General features: G+C 47.3%; 1 protein-coding gene across 7 annotated transcripts in view; it reads right to left on the minus strand.

Moving 5' to 3' along the window:
• Positions 1 to 20,652, minus strand: part of NFATC2 (nuclear factor of activated T cells 2) — a 156,900-nt gene that overhangs the window by 106,020 nt on the left and 30,228 nt on the right. For 4 of the 7 annotated variants that reach the window (XM_005604783.4, XM_023626754.2, XM_014735285.3 and 1 more), the window contains exons 2-3: positions 15,544 to 16,555; positions 11,092 to 11,263 (exon numbers count right to left, since the gene is read on the minus strand). In XM_005604783.4, the coding sequence (XP_005604840.1) occupies positions 11,092 to 11,263; positions 15,544 to 16,555 (1,184 nt within the window). The remainder of the gene's footprint in view (positions 1 to 11,091; positions 11,264 to 15,543; positions 16,556 to 20,652) is intronic. The other 3 variants (XM_005604786.4, XM_070247049.1, XM_005604787.4) reach the window with 1 other exon arrangement.

The following is a 20,652-nucleotide window of genomic DNA, read 5'->3' on the forward strand; positions in this document are numbered from 1 at the left end:
GCAGCCACACCCGCACCCCTTGTCCACAGCCAATCGCTCAAAATCCCGGTTAGCCTGACTTTCACAATCTACCCAGAATCCAGCCACTTTCTCCACCCCTATCCAGGGCCAGCCACCATCCTCTCGGGCCTGGACCACGGCAACAGCTCCTCACAGGCTCCTGCAGCTTCCCCAGCCCCTGCGGTCTGTCCTCATCAGCAGGCAGCCAGAGGCACCCTCCGGAACCCACACCAGGGCCTGCGGCTCCTGGCTCCCCGCTCCCTGCCGGTCAAAGTCCTCGGTGGCCCAACCCCCAATCTGCCCATCCTCTTTCCTCCGGCCCCGTCTCCTCCTCTTCTGACCTGCTCTTCCCCGGAGGGCCTCCTCTGTTCCTAGACCACGCCTGGCCTGGCCCTGGCTGTCCCCTGGGCCGGGAGCTCTGGTCCCAGGTCCGTGCCCCTTTCACCCCTCACCTGCTTCTCTGCTCAGCTGTCCCCTCTCAGGAAGGCCCATCTGACCACTCGTGACCCCTCGCCCTGGGAGTTCTCCCACAGTACTTATCGCCTTCCAACAGACTATTTAATTTTCCTATTTATTAGATTTATCGTTTATCTCCCCCTGCTCAGAACGTCAGCCCCACGGGGCAGGAATTTTTGTCTGTTTTGTTCACGGCAGTCCTCCTAGCACCTGGAACAGCACCGGGCACATGGAAGGTGCTTGGTAAATATTTCGCACAAATGAATGAACGAGCAGAGGGACCCCCAATGATCTCAGAGCACACGCTCCTCCTTGGAGCTGGGGCCACCGATCACCATGTCACTCTCCTTTCCTTTCCCTCTCCGGAGGGTCTGATTGAATTTTCTGTAGAAGCAAATACAGCAGCCCCCATCAAGAAAAATTAGCATCAGCAAGACCTGCCTCCTGTTTCACGTCTTAAGAGCGGGGCAGGGGGGTGCCTCACGGAGCACAAAATTTTATTAGCCAAATACAAGCCAACATGCCCAGCCAACTGCCCCAGGAACGCGGCTCACTGTCACGGCTGCAGCTCCACCTGGTAAGGAGAAAACCCCGGCTGGCTTCTTTCTTCCCTTTCCACGATATAATTCAAAGTGAGTTGCAGATAGTTTAAAAGCTGAAATCCAATGGGATGAAAATCACTATCCCGTAATCCGTTTTATGGGATGAAAGCTCGGCAACTTAACCGGCCTCCCCTGGATGGGGAGGGGGGGGCGGGGGGGGGGTGACCTGGACAGGTGCGCCGCTGGCCCCTCCCTCTCCGCCCTGTGAAGTTCATTACCATTACCCAGGCTGAAACAGAGATCAGGTTTCTGCATCTGTAAGGAATTTCTCTTAAAGGAACGACCCATGTTTTTCCCATATGTCTGAACATCTGGTGGAAAGAATCAGGAGTATTGTCTTTGGAGGTGTGTGCTATGGTGAGACATTCTCAGATTCTGATGACTTTCTAACTAAAAGGATGGCTTTCCAATCATTCTTTCAGTTGAAAACACGCCCCAGAGAGTGGGAAGAATAACATTTTTTGGGAGAGCCGCAGCACAAGGATGGATAAGGAAGATAACGAAGCGTCCTCTACGGGGAATTTCTATGCGGAAAGATGGTCAAGGGTCAGAGCGGTACAGGATGAAAGGACAATGGCATTATGCAGGCCGCTCTCAGCCGGGCACTGCCAGACCCTGTGAGCTGAAGAACTACGGAAACGCTTGAAGCTCAACCTTGCGAAGCTGCCTGTGGATGGAACCATCAAAGGCCCACCGCACCCCGATCTGAAACAGAACGAGGAAACGACGGCAGGCTTCCGCCAAAAGGCGTGTGGCTCTTTCGAGGTGAATCCGGTGGTTCCCTTTCTCATCTGATCCCTACAAGTCAAAGTCAGGCCGAAGAATTAAGATGCCCTGGTTCCTCAGAAAGAACCATCAACTCGTTCTGTTTCAAGGGGATTTAGAGCTTTACAGGAGAAACTGTCTGGGCCTGGCTGCTAACTGTGCCTTCCATAACCGACAATTCTTAGAAATCACATAAATACAGCCTCTCTCTTTATCTCCCTTTTTATTTGATGAACCTTGAAGTAGCGCAGTCCTTATTTACCCCCAGAGGATATGAACTTGAGGATACTTGCCTTGAGCCAAATCTAACCCAAGGTTTGGTATAGTAGCCAAAACTTAAAACTCAGAAATTTCCCCTAAAAATTCAGATTCCTAGCTCCTCTTGAAAAAATCTGTAAAACCTGGCAACATTGGATCCATACTCCCACGTGGCACAACTAATGGGGTCTGAAGCACTAGTGATGGCCTCCTTGAGACGAGGTACACACTCTGCTATGCCCTACTCCCCACCACTCCCTATTGTCCCTGACGTTTGGCCAATTCATTGCCTGGCCCCCACAAGCTTGTCAGTTTGTGATCCTGTTTCTCCAGTCTCCTCTTTGGTTCTCTCCTGAGTCCATCACTTCTGGAGAGATGCAGAGCACTGTTGAGGGTGTGGAAATAAATCCTTACACACAGATACGCACTAGGCCCTCTGGTAATGGTGCGTGTAGTCCTGTGCCATTCCACAGGCCTGAAGGGTAGAAGGTCCAGGACTTTGCTGCGGAGCTCCAGGCTCATATATGCAACTGCCTACCTGCCATCTTTGCTCGGACATCTCAGAAACCTTCCTACACCCCAACTGAACCCACAGTCTTCCCCTAAGAAAGTGACTTCTGCCCCAAGTCTTCCCACATGGCACAGGACACCGTCCTCCACCCACGTGCTCCTTCACCTCCCACATCGAAGCCAGCACCAAGTCCTGAAGATGGTATCACAGAACCCCCCGCCCCCACAGCCACCTCCCAGTCCTCACCATCTCCATTGCTCACCTAGCTCTGCCACAGCCTAGCAAATTCATCTCCTGCTGCCTCTCTGACCCCTTCTAACCCACTCCCTAGAGAGAAGCCCCAGTGATCCTAAAAAGGTTAAATCAGAATCACCTTCCTCCCCTACTCAAAACTCATCACCCCCTTCCCCTTGCCCTGGAATAAAATCCTAGCTCCTCACCTTGGCTTATGAGTCTTGCACAGCCTGGCCCTGCCCACCCGTCACCCTCCATGCTAAACTCAAGTGACACTGGCCCTCCATCAGCTCCTCAGACACACCAAATTCTTCCCTGCCTCAGGACCTTTGCATGTGCTATGTCTTGGCACAGAACATTCTCCCACCACCACCAAAAGAGACACAGAGACACAGAAGAAGTGCACCTTTCCTCTCTTTGCTGGCTCTGTCACCTGCTCCAGGTCCCAGTTGGTAAGTCACCTCCTCAGCGAGGCCCTCCCTCTAAAGTAGGTCTTCTGAGTACCTTCTCTTGGCCAGGTTTGTGTTGTTGAAAATTACCCCCAAGTTGTGAATCTGACAGATGAGCTCAGAATCAGCCGACACTTCCTGCCCCAGAGTCCAGGTGTCATTCCAGATCACCCTCGTCTGGCTTCCCCAACCCATCACATCTCAACAACGGTCACTCCAAAACCGTCCTGGTCTAGTTTACACCTCTGGTGCCCCCTGCACTCCGTCAGGGCAGGAACTGTGTCCACGTCACCCATTTATATTGTCGGCGCCTAGCACATTGCCAGGCCCACAGCAAGTCCTCAAGAAAATACTCACCGAAAGAAAGAGTCATGAGATCCGAGAAGCATTTAAGGGTTTGGAACGAACTTTCTCCCAAGACCAAGTGACATTCAAGAGGAAAAATAAAACAGCTGAACATGGCATATGCCTAAGTTTTTAATTTTATTTCTAAAGAAAGAATGAAATGGTCTTGTACTCATTTTATTTTCATATAAAGAGAAGCATAAAACCACTAGGCATGCAAAAAAAAATGAAGTTTTATAGTGTGGCGAATAAAAAAGAGAAGGGTGGGGACCAAGAATGGAGACAGGAAAAAGAAGCCGTGGTACAGCCCAGAAATAGAAACAGATGTGGAGATAAAGAGAGGGACAGAGATCAAGAGAGAAACCGGCAGAAGCACCAGGCGAGGTACCAAACAGGGCTCCGTGGCTCTTCTGGGAACGAAAGGGCAACCTCCAGATTTCGAAAGGGGTTTTCGCACCTACTGAAAGGTTAAGAACGCCAGTTTTCTTAAAGTCTCCTTTTTTCTTCATTTCTCAAAGAAGTTAAAAAAACAACTGACTTCCTATGCTAAAAATCAGGGGTTAGCACATTTCATTTTGAAGAGAACGCAATTTATTCAAATGATTTTTAAAAAAATACTTCACTTTGTGTCTTTTAAGGATGCGGCCGCACGTTTTAAGTCATACATGGGGTTTTCAAAGCGACGAGCAGGAACGGGGACAGCTCTGTGAGGGCTGTGGGAAGGAGCAGCGTGAACGTCAAGTGCAGGACAGTGGGTGTCTTTCGTTCCGCACATCCAGCCCATGCCCTTCTCTGGAACTTTCCGTGGCCCCAGCCCCTGAGGAATGAGTGAGCACAGCCTAGCAAGTCAGGATATGGCTCCATGAGCGGGTGAGGGGCCCAGAATTGGGATGGCGTATAAAACGGCTAGATAGAGCTGTGGGCATCTTCCCACCGGGTTTTCTGTGCCCAGTGAGAGGGAAGAGGCGGGGAGAGCTGCTCTGCAGAGGGCCGTGGAGGACCAGGAAAGCTGTGCAGCAGGCAGAGCCAGACACCTGGATCCAAATCTGAGGCCCATCGCCCAATCGCTATGACCTTGAACAGGTCCCTTGACATCCCCTTGACCTACTTGCAACCTGCTTCATGAGACTCGTGAGGATTAGGTAAGTTAGCACATACGGCACTTGGAACAGATCGGACACGCTCACTTAGCGTTACTGCTCGCTCAGGGTTAACTGTTACTATCATCATCTTGCTAAACCGGAAGCTCACGGGGGCGAGGATTTCTGGCTGTTTTGTTCATACCACATCCCAGACTCTAGAACCGTGTCTGGTACGTGTTAAGTGCTCAACAGACGGGTGTTGAATGACCAGAGAATGAAGATGCCCACAGCCTGAAAAGGACAGAGACCAAGGTCAGAGCCTCCTGACTCTCCTCCTTATCTCGACTCCAATCCCCCATGAGCAATCAGAGTGGGGTCTTATCAAAGCCTGAATCAGACCATGTTTCTGTCCTGCTTTTCCCATCTCAAGACAAAAGCCAAACCCTCTCCCACAGCCACCCAGGCCCTGTATGCCCTGGCCCCTTCCTCCCTCTCTCTCCTCTCCCTCTGGCCCTTCACGCTCCTTAAGTTCCTCTGACACGGTCTGCCTCCTTCTGCCTCCGGGCATTTGCACATGCTGGTCCCCCCATGCATCCTCAGCCCCAGTCTCTTCCTCAGGGAAATAGCACATGTTCTTCCCCCATCTCCACTGGCTCCTCTGTTTGACATGCCTAGAGCCCCATGCACTGTTCCTTCATGCCACGTGCCACAATTAGTAATTTTATCATTTGCCTGATTATTTAGTCAATGACTATCTACCCTAGACTATGAGCTCCATGAAGAAGGAGACCATAACTTCTCTTTTATTCGTCATCATATTTCAGCATTAAGCACACTTTAGGGCAAAAAGTAGGTACTCAACAAATAGTTGCAGAACGAGTCCACTTGTTGAACGGATTGACGGAGCAAAGGAATAAACCTTGGGCCACGACTCCCTGAGTCCCGGTTCTTCTTGGTGGAATCTTCTAGCCTGGGTTTGTGCAATACCCCAGTAGCCTCCTCATACAACCCCCTCTTCCTAATCCTCCTTGAAGGAATTTCTCTATTATTACAAACGACTTTGATTCCAACACACACTAACACCACCCTCCAAGCCAGGAGGTTCGCGTCCAATAGATAAGCCCAGATCAATGATGATATGAGGACTTTCGTCTCCAAAACTCAACTCATGGCATGACAGAGTAAATGGTACCAGACCAGCCCTCCCGCCACAAACGACTATAAAACAGGACGAAAGTATGTGAGTCCATTGCTCTTGGGCAGCAGACAGCAGGAAGCATAAGACCGTGGTCCCTGAAGGAAAGGAAGCAGAGGAGGTGAGCCCCATTCACCCCAGCTCTCTGCCTGGGGACAGCTTCCCACCACAGCAGGGGCAGTGGTCCTGCTGAGCTGAGAGGGCAGAGTTCATTGTCCTGGGCTGCAGAAGCAGCTGGAATCTGTGGGAAGGCATCAGAGAGAAAGAGCGTGCTGGGGGAGCCCTCAAGTCCTGCGCCAAAGGCTGGGCTGTGTAAGTACAGAGAGAGAATGTGCAGGATTTATCAGAGAGAAACACTGCTATGGGGTCGAGAAGGGAACAGAGAGATGAGAGGTTGAGCAGGGCTGGCATATTGGAACTCCAGCTCATCAAAGAGGAGCGACCTCCCCACCGAACATTTAACAAGGCTATGCCTCAGGAATAAGGGCATGCCTGAGTGAGGGCTGCGCTGGGTGTGCCCTGACAGGGTCTCAGACAAGCCTGAACTAGATCTACACAGGAAGGAGCTGGAGGGCATGGAACACACCTTGGACCGCAGGTCCACCCAACAAAGTGTAAAATCCAACCTACTCAAGTTCAAAGTGATCGGCCAGGAACTGAACGGCATTTAGAGGAAGATAACAAAATCCAGAGTCTCTACAATGTCCAGAACATCTTATCATCACAATGTCAGAAGACAGTCAACAATTCCTAGACAGGCAAAGAAAGAGGAAAATGTCTCGTGGTTGATGAAAAGAAGCAATGAATAGAAACAGATCCCAAGATGGCTGTGATGTCAGATTTAGAAAAAGCAACTGCCAGGATTTATAAGTTTGTAGTTTTAGCATCAAAGTCCTGAACCAGATGTACATGCCCAAAGCACCTGTGGAGATTTGGGGGTTTGTGGTTGGTTTGTTTTCTCTCTGAACTCTACTCATGTCATATAGGTTGTAATCAAGTACTTTCAGGAGATGCTCAAGAACCTGCATTTTAACAACTACTATAGAGCGTTCTGATGCCCGCTGCATCAGATTGTTATCATAGAATTCTCATCATAGAATGCTTCCACTCTAAGGCAAATACAAGAAAAAAAATTTAATTCAAATGTACTGAAGGTCTAGTTAATTCAGTTGGTTGGTGGGCACCAGTCAGCAGTGCCTGGTTAGCCAGACTATACACTTAAGGACATATGTTGCTACTGAACAATGACTGGGTCAATGAAATCAAAGGAGAAATCAAAAAATAACCGGAGACAAATGAAAATGAAAATATGACATGCCAAAGTTTATAGGATACAGCAAAAGCGGTTCTAAGAGGGAAGTTTATAGCAATAAAGGCCTACCTCAACAAACAAGAAAAATCTTAAATAAAAAATCTAACACTGCACCTAAAAGATCTGGAAAAAGAAGAACAAACAAAGCCCCAAATCAGTAGAAGGAAGGAAATAATAAAAATTAGAACAGAAGTAAATGAAATAGAGACTAAAAAGACAATAGAAAAAAATCAATGAAAGCAAGAGCTGGTTCTTTAAAAAGATAAACAAAACTGACAAAACTTTAGCTAGACTCACTGAGAAAAAAAGAGAGAAAGCTCAAATAAATAAAATCAGAAATGAAAGAGGAGAAATTACAATGGACACTTCAGAAATACAAAAGATTATAAGACAATACTATGAAAGCTATACGCCAACAAATTGGATAATCTAGAAGAAATAGATAAATTCTTAGACTTGTACAACATTCCAAAACTGATTCAAGAAGAAGTAGAGAATTTGAATAGACCAATCACCAGTAAGGAGATCAAAACAGTAATCCATAACCTCCCAAAACCAAAGTCCAGGACCAGCTGGCTTCCCTGGTGAATTCTACCAAACATTCAAAGAAGACTTAATACCTATCCTTCTCAAACTCTTCCAAAAAATTGAAAAGGAGAGGAAGCTTCCTAACTCCTTCTACGAAGCCAACATTATCCTGATACCAAAGCCAGACAAGGACAACACAAAAAAAAGAAAATTACAGGCCAGTATCACTGATGAACATTGATGCAAAAATCCTCAACAAAATACTAGCAAATCAAATACAACAATACATGAAAAAGATCATACATCACAATCAAGTGGGTTTCATTCCAGGGATGCAGGGATGCTTCAACATGGACAAATCAACTGACGTGATACACCACATTAACAAAATGAGGAATAAAAATCGCATGATCATCTCAATAAATACAGAGAAAGCATTTGACAAGATACAGTATCTATTCATGATAAAAACTCTGAATAAAATGGGTAAAGAAGGAAAGAACCTCAACATAATAAAGGTCATATATTACAAACCCACAGCTAATATTATTCTCAATGGAGAAAAACTGAAAGCTATCCCTCCAAGAACAGGAACCAGACAAGGACGCCCACTGTCACCACTCTTATTTAACATAGTATTGGAAGTCCTAGCCAGAGCAATCAGGCAAGAAAAAGAAATAAAAGGGATCCACATTGGAAAGGAAGAAGTGAAACTGTCAGTATTTGCAGATGACATGATTTTATATATAGAAAACCCTAAATAATCCACCAAAAAAATTATAGAAACAATAAATGTATACAGTCAAGTCACAGAATACAAAATCAACATACAAAAATCGGTTGCGTTTCTATATACTAACAACAAAGTAACAGAAAGAGAAATTAAGAATATAATCCCATTTACAATTGCAACAAAAAGAATAAAATACCAAGGAATAAACTTAACCAAAGAAGTGAAAGATCTGTACACTGAAAACTATAAAACATTATTGAAAGAAATCGAAGAAGACACAAAGAAATGGAAAGATATTCTGTGCTCTTGGATTGGAAGAATTAACATTGTTAAAATGTCCATATTTCCTAAAGCAATCTACAAATTCAACACAATCCCTCTCAAAGTTCCAACATTTTTCACAGAAATAGAACAAAGAATCCTAAAATTTATATGGAACAATGAAAGACCCCGAATAGCCAAAGGATCCCTGAGAAAAAAAGAACAAAGCTGGAGGTATCACACTCCCCAATTTCAAAATATCCTACAAAGCCATAGTAACCATAACAGCATGGTACTGGCCAAAAACCAGACACATAGATCAATGGAACAGAATCGACAGCCCAGAGATAAACCCACCCATCCATGGACAGCTAATTTTTGACAAGGGAGCCAAGACCATACGATGGAGAAAGGAGAGTCTCTTCAATAAATGGTGTTGGGAAAACTGGACAGCCACATGCAAAAGAATGAAACTAGAATGTTATCTTACACTACACACAAAAATCAACTCAAAATGGATTAAAGACTTGAATGTGAGACCTGAAACCATGAAACTTCTAGAAGAAGACATAGGCAGTAGGCTCTTTGACATCAGTCTGAGCAGCATATTTTCAAGTACCATGTCTGACTGGGCAAGGGAAACAATAGAAAAAATAAACAAATGGGACTATATCAAACTAAAAAGCTTCTGCACAGCAAAGGAAACCATCAATAAAACGAAAAGGGACTCTAACAATTGGGAGAAGATATTTGCAAACCATATACCTCGCAAGGGGTTAATATCCAAAATATATAAAGAACCCACACATTTCAACAACAAAAAAACTAACAACCAATTAAAAAATGGGCAAAAGATCTGAACAGGCATTTCTCCAAAGAAGATATACAGATGTCCTACAGGCACATGAAAAGATGCTCAACATCATTAACTATCAGGGAAATGCAGATCAAAACTACAATGAGATATCACCTCACTACAGTCAGAATGGCTATAATTAACAACAGGAAATAACACGTGTTGGAGAGGATGTGGGGAGAAGGGAACCCTCATACACTGCTGGTGGGAGTGCAAACTGGTGCAGCCCCTATGGAAAACACTATGGAGATTCCTCAGAAAATTAAGAATAGATTTACCCTATGATCCAGCTATTCCACTGCTGGGTATTTATCCAAAGAACATGAAAACATGAATGTGTAAAGATACATGCACCCACTATGTTCATTGCAGCATCATTCACAATATTCAGACTTGGAAGTAACCTAGATGCCCATCAGGGGACGAATGGATAAAGAAGATGTGGTATATATACACAATGGAGTACTACTCATCCATAAGAAATCATGAAATCCAGCCATTTGTGACAACATGAATGGACCTTGAGGGTATTATGCTAAGCGAAATAAGTTAGAGGGAGAAAGTCAAATACTGTATGATCTCACTCATAAGTAGAAGATAAAAACAAGGACAAACAAACACGTAGAGACAGAGATTGGATTGGTGGTTACCAGAGGGGAAGGGGGGAGGGCGGAAGGCCAAAGGGGTGATTAGGCACATGTGTGGTGATGGATTGTAACTAGACTTTAGGGGGTGAACATGATGTAATCTACACAGGAATTGAAATATATGATGTACACCTGTAATTTATATAATGTTATAAACCAATGTTACCACATTTAAAAAAACAAAGAATATTTCAACTCTAATTATTTTGGAGAAAAAAGAACACTTCCCTACTTATTAAAGGTTAAATCAAAAGCTACAGACATAAAAGACAACGATTAAGAAAAAAACAGGAGAAAATACTCTTGGCATAATGTAAAGTAAAAAGAATAAAAATCTAAGTATAAACTACTATAACATCAAGTATATAAATGTACAGCAACAGATACTGCCGTGTTTGTGAATAGAAAAAAGGCAATAGGAAATATACCAAAATGCTAAGAATAGTTCTTTTAGGTAATTTGACTATATATACTTTTAAGTTTTTCCTGCTTTTCCATATTTTTTTTATTTTCCTCAATGGACTCTCATCTGAAATTTAAACACAACACAATGGCTTCAGAAACCTATCATGCACAAACCTCGACAAAACTCTAGCAGTTTCTCAACCAGAAAGAGAAGGGAAGAAGTAGCCTGAGCGTGAATATCATCTCTGTTCTTATCCAGCTCAGGCAGGCTGGGTTCTGAGTAGCTGGCTTAGCTTCTGATACTCACTCAATCCCAAATTTCCCATCCCTCACAGGAGTGGGAGGCTGAGACACATACGTCAACCTAATAAGCAATAGGCAGTGGCTTAAGCAGAAGTGAATCACCCAGCCACAGATGAGGCACACCAGAGGAAGAGAATTCAAGTGCATACCTGAACCACAGGGTGGCCGCCAGTTGGAGCTTTGACGGCCCCTCGGCTGCCTTCCGTCTCGTAGTGGGCCCGGTGGTGTGGCTTGGGCTGCACTTCAATCCGAAGCTCATAGGAGCCTGACTGGTGGGAGAGTGGCCACTCAAGTGGAGGAAGGGATGCGGTCACTGGGATGCTGAAGGAGGAAACAGAATCAGTCATGTGTACAATAAATCAGAACCAGTCAACCTGTACAATAAATGTAAATGGCCCCTTTTCTGAAAATCATGTCCAGTGGGCCTACAAATAAATGGCTGGCTGTTGGAAGGCACCTATTTCTCAGACATGATAGACGGGCCTCTTCACAAAGTAAAGATCTTTTTCTTTCTCTTTCTTCTGCTTTGCTTTCTCTTGCACTTTGATGAAGACAGTAAGACTGACATCTCAATTTATGAAGCTAATTTCATTATATGTTAGTTCTAGCATCTTTCTAACTGCTGTGACTTCTTTTCCTCTGGGAATTTTGAAGACCACCACCTCCCATCTCTAAAAAACATCCCTATGCCAGGACGTCTTCCTTTTCCAGAGGAGTGAGTGTGGGAGAAGGAACAGTGAACTGGAAATCAGGGGTCCCACATGGGTTACTAACTTGCCATGTGACTTTAGTCAAGCAAGCTCATCTTTCTGATCCTCAGTCTCCTATAAACACATAGCAAGTGGACTAGACGGCATCTGAGAGTTGTTTCAGCTCTTATTTCTCTGTGTGATGATCTCAATTAAAAGACAACTTGAGGGAGAGGCCATTTCCAGTCACAATCATAACTTCTTGGGTCAAGTGTAGAACATCTAATCACAGAAATGTGTCTGGTTTTGGTATGGATGAGCCAGACCACTCAGACTCCCGAAAATTAAATGAAGAGTAAAGGTCAAGAGCGTGACTGGAGTTACACACCCAACTTCAAGTCCCAGCTGCATCTCTGACTACCTGGGTGTCTTTGAGCAGATGCCTCCATCTCCCTCAGCCTTAGTTTCCTCAACTGTGAAATGAGGATACTGAGATCATAGAAAGAGCTTAGCACAATAAGTGCTCAATAAATATTAGGTCTAATTATTTTTTTCCTGTAATATACTATATACTTCAAATAAACAGGTACTAAATAGACAATCTGACCTTAGCGGTATTGGACACACATGCCTTTATGTCTGAAGTTGTAAGATCTTTGAGGGCATGCCACTCAGTTTCATTTTATTTACAGTCTCAATCCTACCCAGCACACACAATAGGCACTTGATACATGGTTAGAATTAAGTTATTTATGAGTTGACTGAGGTCTTGATCATCCATCTAGACCATTCCTTCAGAGCCTCAGAGAACATAAAGACATTTTCCCAAGATCACATAGCAAGACACAGCCAAGCCTCCAACTTACGTCTCGACTCACAGCCCCACTCAGTGCTCCACGCACCTCTCCACACTGTCTCTTATCTCACTAATTTATTTAAAATAGCTCCAAGAAAATATCTCACTGATGGAACGACTCTAGAGCAATGTCTGACATTTAACAGGTTCTCAGTGAATGTTCAATGGGTGGGTAGATGGACGAATAAATGAATGAATGAATGAGTAGCTTTATTCCAAAGAATCCCTTTATATTCAAAGTAGCTTTGAAGTTGCAAATGCATGGATTTGTGTCACTATGCCCTGATTTTTCACACACAGCAGAAATCATTCATCCAATCAGGATATTCTTTCCCACTAAGCCCAGAGCTGCCAGAAGCTGACATTATCAACTGGATTTAGTTAAGCATTGGCAATGAAGCCAGTTCCATCCCTTCTCTATCACAGCAGTACCAAGGGGAGAGTGGAGGGGGGCAGCGCCCCCACAGCCTCCACCGATGCCAGAGTCAAACTGGAACATACAATCCACCTTAAAACTATATCCTGACTATGCAAGCTAATCTGCATCTCCTCTTTCCGATCAGACTGCCTCCTGAAGTCTCAGGGTGTCCATGATGCCTTTATTTCTACCTTAGTCACCAGTTACTTAGTTACTTAGTACCCACATGCCTTCAAGCTTGTGCCTGCAGCCAAGGTGCCACATGTGTTAAATACCCTTATTCCCCTGATATATGCAAGTTAAAATTTCTAAGTTTGCAAAATAAGACTCATAAAAAACTCACTTCTCCTCTGTATCAATATCTTTGGAAGTATCAAAAATTTTAGTGAGTACATGATTCAATGCAATATCCCTAAGTATCAACTTCCAATTTTGTTTGGTTCCAGAATAAGTCTTTGACCACTAAAATCCAGTCTTAAGAATTCGACCACCAGAGCCAGTCGGAAGTTCTGCATTTGAATTCCAGCCCACCACTCCACACCCTGAGATAAATACTATCATGAGACTTCTCTGAATACCCCAGCCTCTCAATCTTATAGAACATTCTTGCAAATATCTCATTGGCTGGCGGGAACTGGCACTTGCTAGGGACGAAAGTGCTCTAACACATTCAGAACCTTTCCCGCCAAGCCACAGAATGGAGACAGAAGGATTTTATAAACACTGAAGTCTCAGATAAATGCATCACGATCATATTTTATATTAATATTCCTCCCCAACCTCAATCATTAAATAAATCACATTTTGGAGATTTAGCTGTAGCAGAAAGAATGAGGAGTCAAGAATCCTGGATTCTGGCAGCCAGCTCAGTCATTCATAGCTGGGTGCTCACAGGCACGTCACCTCACCTCTCTGAGCCCAGGGCTCTCAACCTGCACCAGGGGCTGGTCTTGATCAGCGTTTCCCAAGGTGGCTCTGTGTTTAGGCACAGAACTCGGAACTGTGTGGCCAAATGGCCTTTGAAATCACTGTACATTCTGTCCACAGCTGGGAGCGGCCCCTGCACAAAGGCATCGATTTAACTCTGTTAAACCCAGACTCCCTTTTTAAGGATCACCGACTGGCCTACGTCGGCGCGGGTGCTCTCAGAACCTGCTGTGAGGATGAATAAGACCGGAAGCTTTCTACGGTCCCTTTTGGTCCAGGTGGGGGTAAGCGAGGCCCAGTGGACAGCATCCTTGGCCATCCTCTCCCCCACATCAATCAGTCAGCCTTGCTGTTACCTATTTTGGGATACAATTCAACATTTTATTTGAAAAAAAGAGGCTTCCACTTGCTAAAAACAAACACTGCTTTGAACACCATAGGATAATAGGACTAGCAGGAGGCTTCAGTCTTCATCAAGAACGACGGAATACCATCCGCTCCTAACCTCCGTGTGCCTCATCTTTCTTACCATCAAAATGAAGATAAAAATAATACCAAACCAGGTTTATGTGAGAATTAAATGAAATAATACATGCAGAGTACTTAGAATGGTCCCTGGCACACAACAAGCGTCCTTAAACGCTGGTGACAATTACCGCCACTATCATTACTCTAACAGCTGTTGGGAGCTCAGTCTCCTAGCACAAGGCTTGTCAATGAAGAAGCGCCTTCTAAAGTGCTTCCTCTATAATAACAAAAAGATTCCCCTATAATAATAACAGCTGCCCCTTTTTTTGCGCTCTTATTCTGTGCAGGTTCTATGCCAAGAATTTGATCTATATCATCTCACCTAATCCTGGAAAAAAACACCATGAGGTAGATACTATCACTATCCTCATCTCACAGAAATGAACCAAGGCCCAGTAAGCTGCTCAGTGAGAAAGAGAGTCCTGATTGATTAGCAATGTCTGCCCTGGGCAAGGCATCAGTGAGAAAGCAGGCCCCAGTTGATTAGTGATGTCTGTTAAGGGCACAGCCTGATGGCAGCACCAGAGAGGCCCACGATCACACAGCCAGTGAGTGGCAGAGCCAGGACCTGAATCCAGTCCTAAGAAACCCCAAAGCCTACACACAGCTATCACAGGCTGCTCTTCAGATTGCCAAGATTTTAATCTCCTTGAGGATCACGGCTCACACAGTTATTTTTTAGGGCCTCCGTATCACTGATTGCAGCACTGAGGCACACGGCAGAGGCCAACACACATCACTTCCTCTTATAGTAAGAGAGAACATTCCACGTGTTCAGGCTTGCTTTGTGCTAACTAGAGCATCAGCTCTAGGAAGGCAGATATTTTTGCCCATTTTGTTCACCACTGTCTCCCAGCACCTATAACAGGGCCTGGCACATAGTAGGTGTTTGGTAAATACTTGTTGAATGGATGAATGAGGCAGGTGCCAGATGAGCCATCGCCTGCCCTCTCTGACTGCATCCTCATCACAGCCGCCCAGGAAGCTGGGCACACGTAAACCCATTTTACAGATGGGGAAACTGCAGCTCAGAGAAGTCACTTCCCTCTCAAGCTCCCACAGCCAGTAAACGGCGAGCCAGGATTTAACTCCGGTCTGGCCAACTCTAAACCCCATGCTCATCAGCAGCAAAGCTTCTCTTAAACTAAACCGCCGGATAAACCGCTTTCAAAGTCCGACTCACCTGCAGATGGGAAGAGCGGGCACCAGCTGCTTGGGCCAAGTCGGAGGCACCAGCAAGATGGACTCGGGCGCCGAGTTCCTCCTCTCCTCCTGCTCGCACGGCCCCAGGAACTCCACGGCCGGGTAGATGTGGCGGGCCAGGCCGGCCTTGGAGGGGGCGGCAGACACCGGCGACGGGTCGGGGCTGGTCTTCCACATCTTGGGGGGGATCCCACAAGGCGAGTCCGCGGCGAGGCTGTTCAGGGCATCCATGAGGACGGCAGAGCCAGCCGTGGGGGGGTACCCAGCGGGGGCGCCGTCGTCCCGGGGCTGCGGCGAGGGGCTCCGGGAGCGCTGGGGTGAGGCTCCGGGCAGTGGGGCAACCAAGGGCCCGGCGCACGAATGCCTCCGCTTGGCACCAGGCGACGAGGAGCGGGAGGCTGGACGGGGCACGGGCGAGTGGCGGCCCAGGCAGCTGTCCTCAGCGAGGCTGGTTCGAGGTGACATTATTGGCGAGGTTCTGGGGGAATAATGAGCAGGGATGTTTTGAAACTGCGGACACAGGTCGTCGGGCCCGCCGTTATTGGGCGAGACGCAGGGCGAGGTGTAGGGGGAGAAGGTGTCGGAAATGAAGCTGGCAGAGGAGCCGCTGCTAGCGGGGCTCAAGCAGAGGGGCTCGCGGTAGCCCTCGAAGCCAGGCACGGGCAGGGTGACCCTCGGGCTGGCGGCCACCCCCGGCAGGGGCGGCTGCTCCACCAGCAGGCCAGTGTCTCTCCCGCGGAGGGGCCCCCCTGCCTGCATCAGTTCATGGGACGGAGTGATCTCGATCCGAGGGCTCAGGCCCGAGGCCCCCGCTGGCTTGGCCGGGCTCAGAAAGTTCTGGGGCCCTCCCCTATCCGGCTCTCCGAATCGGCCGGGGGGCTCGCCAGAGAGACTGGCGAGGGGGCTGTATGGCTTGAGGCCATAGTCCAGGACATCATCGGGGTATGCGAGTCCGGAGGGTGGGCTGGCGACTTTATGTGCATTCGGTTCTTCTGGAAAGAGAAGGGGGGAGGGGGGGGTCTTTTTAAGCCTCTAAAACAGAAGTCTCCATGCAGAGCAATCCCAGCTTGGGTCTTGTCTCTTGTCGTTTATTTTTTTTTTTTAAATCCCCACCTCGCCAAACCCCAAACTGAAACCTCGTTCCCTCACTAGAAGGAAAGGGGCCGTGTCAGCCCAGATTCCTTGGAGAGAGAGATCAAAGCGAGCGGATCCTAGTGCAGGTGCCCTGAGCGCAGCTCGGCCAGCCGCGCGGCACTGGCGCAGGCCCGGGCGCCGAGCTGGGCGAACGGCTTCCAAACTCTGGTTTCAATGGAACCCTTCGAAGAAAGGCATTCATCTCACCACCTAGTTCACACCATCATTTTCACTTGCCTCTGAAACAAAAGCCTCACAGAACAATACCCACCCCTGCCACCTATGCCCCACTCTTACATTCCCTCCCCTCTGGGGTTGTTTTGTTTAAAAGCTGGTCACAACTCATTAAACAGATTTCCTGTTCCACCAGTGGGTCGTGACCCAGAGTTTGAAAAACACTGACCTAGGCCCCTCCCATCACTGTACGCGTGTGATACAGCCCCGATGCAGAGGGGGACGGCTGCCCTGGCGTCCGCGGAGCTCTAGGTTCAAACCCCAGATGTTCACCCCCAAGTGTAAGAAGTGGCTTCATTTAGAACCAGGAATTCTGAGTCATGTCTCATCTTGTGCCATTTTACAGATGAGGAAACTGAGGTCGATGGAGGGGACGAGCCTCACCCAAAGACTCATAATGAGCAGGATTAGGAATCCCGCAGATGAGATACTTGGCCCCCAAAAGGCAGTGCCATGGCTACACAGAGTCTGCCAAACCATGAAAGCAGTGGACGCAGAAGGACCTGATTTTCTCATTAATGGTGGCCCTCTAACTCGGGCTTCTGCGGCCGCCTTGAAAGGACCCGGCTAGTCTTTCCCGACCCCCGCCCCCACTCCTTCAAGCCCCCCAGCTCAAGAGGCCCCTCCACCCGCTCTGTCGTTACTTGGGTCCATCTTGACTCCTCTCTGTCATCTCTGACGCCCAATCCATCAGCCAGTCCTGACGGCTTTACCGTCACAACTAAACCACATTCACACGTGGCTCCCTCCCCGCGACGACCAGCCTGGTCCCAGCTGCCGTCCTCTCCCACCTGGACTGGTGCAGTCGCCTCCTCCCTGGTCTCCCCCTTTCTACTCTCACCCCCACGGTCTGCTCTCCTCGCAGCAGCCTTTTGAAATGTCCGTCTGTGGAACTCACTTTAAAGGCTTCCCAGATGTGCTCTCAAGTCCTTAACCCTTGCCCCCGGCCCTGGCCCACCTCGCCACTCCCACCTGCGCCCGCTTCTCCCCAGCCTGACTTGGCAGCAGCACCCTGACATCTCTGCTGTTCTTCGAGCCGCTCCTCCCTCCGAGTTCTTGAGTGTGTTGTTCTCTCTGCCTGGAAACCCTACCCCGGAGATGCTCACGGCTGCTTCCCTGAGTCCCTCGAGGTGCTGACGAGCAGACAGCTCCTCAGCCTGGCCCATCAAAAAGATGGTCCCCATCCTCACCCCAGTGTCACTCTCCGCCCTTGTCCCTGCCATCTTCTCTCCATCGACACCTGTTACCAGCTCACATCGCATCAGATATCATCTACTTAGGGGATCTCATATCCCACTGGATCAGGGGCAGGCAAACTACAGCCCACGGCCAGATGCGGCCCACGGATTGCGTTTGTAAATAAAGGTTTATTGGAACACAGCCACTCCTGTTTGATTACATCTGGGCGGTGGATTGCTTTTGCATTAGAACAGCAGAGTCAGTAGTTCCAACAGAGACCGTAGGGCCCACAAGGCCTAGAATATTTCCTCTCTGGCCCTTTATAGGAGTTTGCGACCCCCGCACCAGGCTCCACCCCACCAGGGTTGGAACCACGTCTACTGTGGCTCGGCATTATTTGCCAAGCACCCAGCACAGGTACTTGAAGTCCGTCCATAAACATTTGTTGAGTGACTAAGCAAACAAGTAAATGGGAAACAATCATGTCCAAGGGCCTGCCAGCCAGAAATGGAAACTCTTCCTAAAGTCGTGTGACCGGCCCCTGGCCTGGGGAGCCCAGGTGGCTGTGTGGTAATCCCCAGCCCCTTGGTGCCCTTTCTGCACCATCCTGGAGTAAGTGCTGTCCGGTTTAACTGAGCCGTTCTCATAGGGTCCAGGTGGTGCCCCAGACCAGGTGAGAGCCCAGAAACAGCTTCCCACAGCTCTTAGGATAAAGATAACCACAACTAGGCCGGCCTGGCTGGGCCCCACCTGCCCCTCCAGCTTCGCCTCTCCACTCTCGCATCTCTCTCTCTGGACTCCAGCCAAACTGGCTGTCTTTCTGTTCTTAGAAAGCACCTAGCTCCTTTCTGCCTCAGGACCTTTGCACTTACTGTTTCCTCTTCCTCAACAGCTCCTCCCCCTACCCAGACCTGGGCCCCTTCTCTACATAACTAAAGCCACTTAATCTATCCAGCAAAAGTGTCCTGTGCTCAGGAAAGGTTCCTGACCTCCTTGACTAGGTCAGACCCCACTCACACTCCTCTGCTCTACTCCGTGCACTTCTCACTATTCCAATCAAGTACTTTGAAGTTATCTGTTCATTGTCTGCCTCTCCCCCAGCTGCCAGGCCCACCCCTACCAATCGCAAATTTCCATGAGGACACTGTCACTCCCCACTGTGTTCCTAGCACCTGGACAGGACCTGCCACAAAGCAGGCCCTCAGAGAGAAATAACTGTTGGCTGACTGAATGGATAAATAAAGCGAGTTCAGAACAGTCTATGTGAAATATTTAAATTACTACTCAAAGATGCTAACATCCAAACCAAAAGGTACAAAGATGTGAGCTCAAGAGAGGGTCATTGGGTAACACCTATAGAATTCCAGACACACATACCCTTGGACCCAAGCAATGTCGCTCTTAGAAATTTATCCTGCAGATTTACTCTCATATGTGCAAAATGAGGTGTGCATAAGATTAGTTAGTACTGCTGTGTTCGTAATCTCAAAAGACTGAAAGCAATCGAATGTCCATCAATTGGGGATGGGTTAAATTCTAGTTCATTCATACCGTGAGATACAATGCAGCTATAAACAGAGTTGAAAAAGTTCTTTCAGCGTTGGTGTGGAACAGCCACAAGACATAGTGTTTAAGGAAAAAAGCAAGATGCATACAGTATGCACAGTATGAAAACGGAGGGTGAGAGAATGCACACACACACAGCTGACGGCGCAGAGGCTTTCTCTGGAAGTTACAGGTAACGGTGACTCGTTCCAGGGAGGGGAGCTAAGTAATTAGGGGGCAGGGGCATAGCAGAAAGCAGACCCTGCTTTCTGTATTACATTCAGAAAAGAAACCTAATTCTCAAAAGAAACATTTTTAAATTTTATTTTAAAGGTGTTGCGGGGGGGGTGACATAACATCATATATAATAATGACACCCTGGTTTCGGAAGCAGGAAATTGAGATCTAGTCCCACTCTGCCACCACCTAGGTGTGACCTTAGAAAAGTCCCCACCCACTCTAGGTCTCGGCTTTCTCGTTTACAAGGGACGGGGTTAAACCAGATCGCTCTGCTCAGTCACTTCTGGCTGTGAACGCCTTTGATTTTTCCAGCCAGAGTCTGTGGGATCCGAGTTCTTGCAAAATTGCAGTTCAACACAAGCTTATATTTGTGTGTGCAAACACACACACACACATATTACACACTCCTTCCTAAGGCAGGTAAGAGAGCATAGATTTTTAATCTAGGAAGAACTCAATGTCAAATCCATGTCCGACAACGTTCTGATAACCCACAGCCCGGCCAACCAGCAAAACAAGACACAAGAAGTCTCTTAGCAAAAATTCCGGCCTTATCAGAAAAACTGCGTTACATCTTATCAGAAACACCCCCTCAGGGCTGACGTGAAGAGTCACAGAAACCATGTGAAATTGTGAAAACACACATCGCTCACACTCCCTGGCAGCATTTAAAAGCAAAAAGTCCAGTATGCTCAGCAAAAGCATTTAAAGCATTTACACTGGTTTTAATTAATCCTTGCAGCCGAGTTTCTCTTCT

Source organism: Equus caballus, chromosome 22 (genome assembly GCF_041296265.1).
Source record: "Equus caballus isolate H_3958 breed thoroughbred chromosome 22, TB-T2T, whole genome shotgun sequence".
NCBI classification, from domain to species: Eukaryota; Metazoa; Chordata; class Mammalia; order Perissodactyla; family Equidae; genus Equus; species Equus caballus.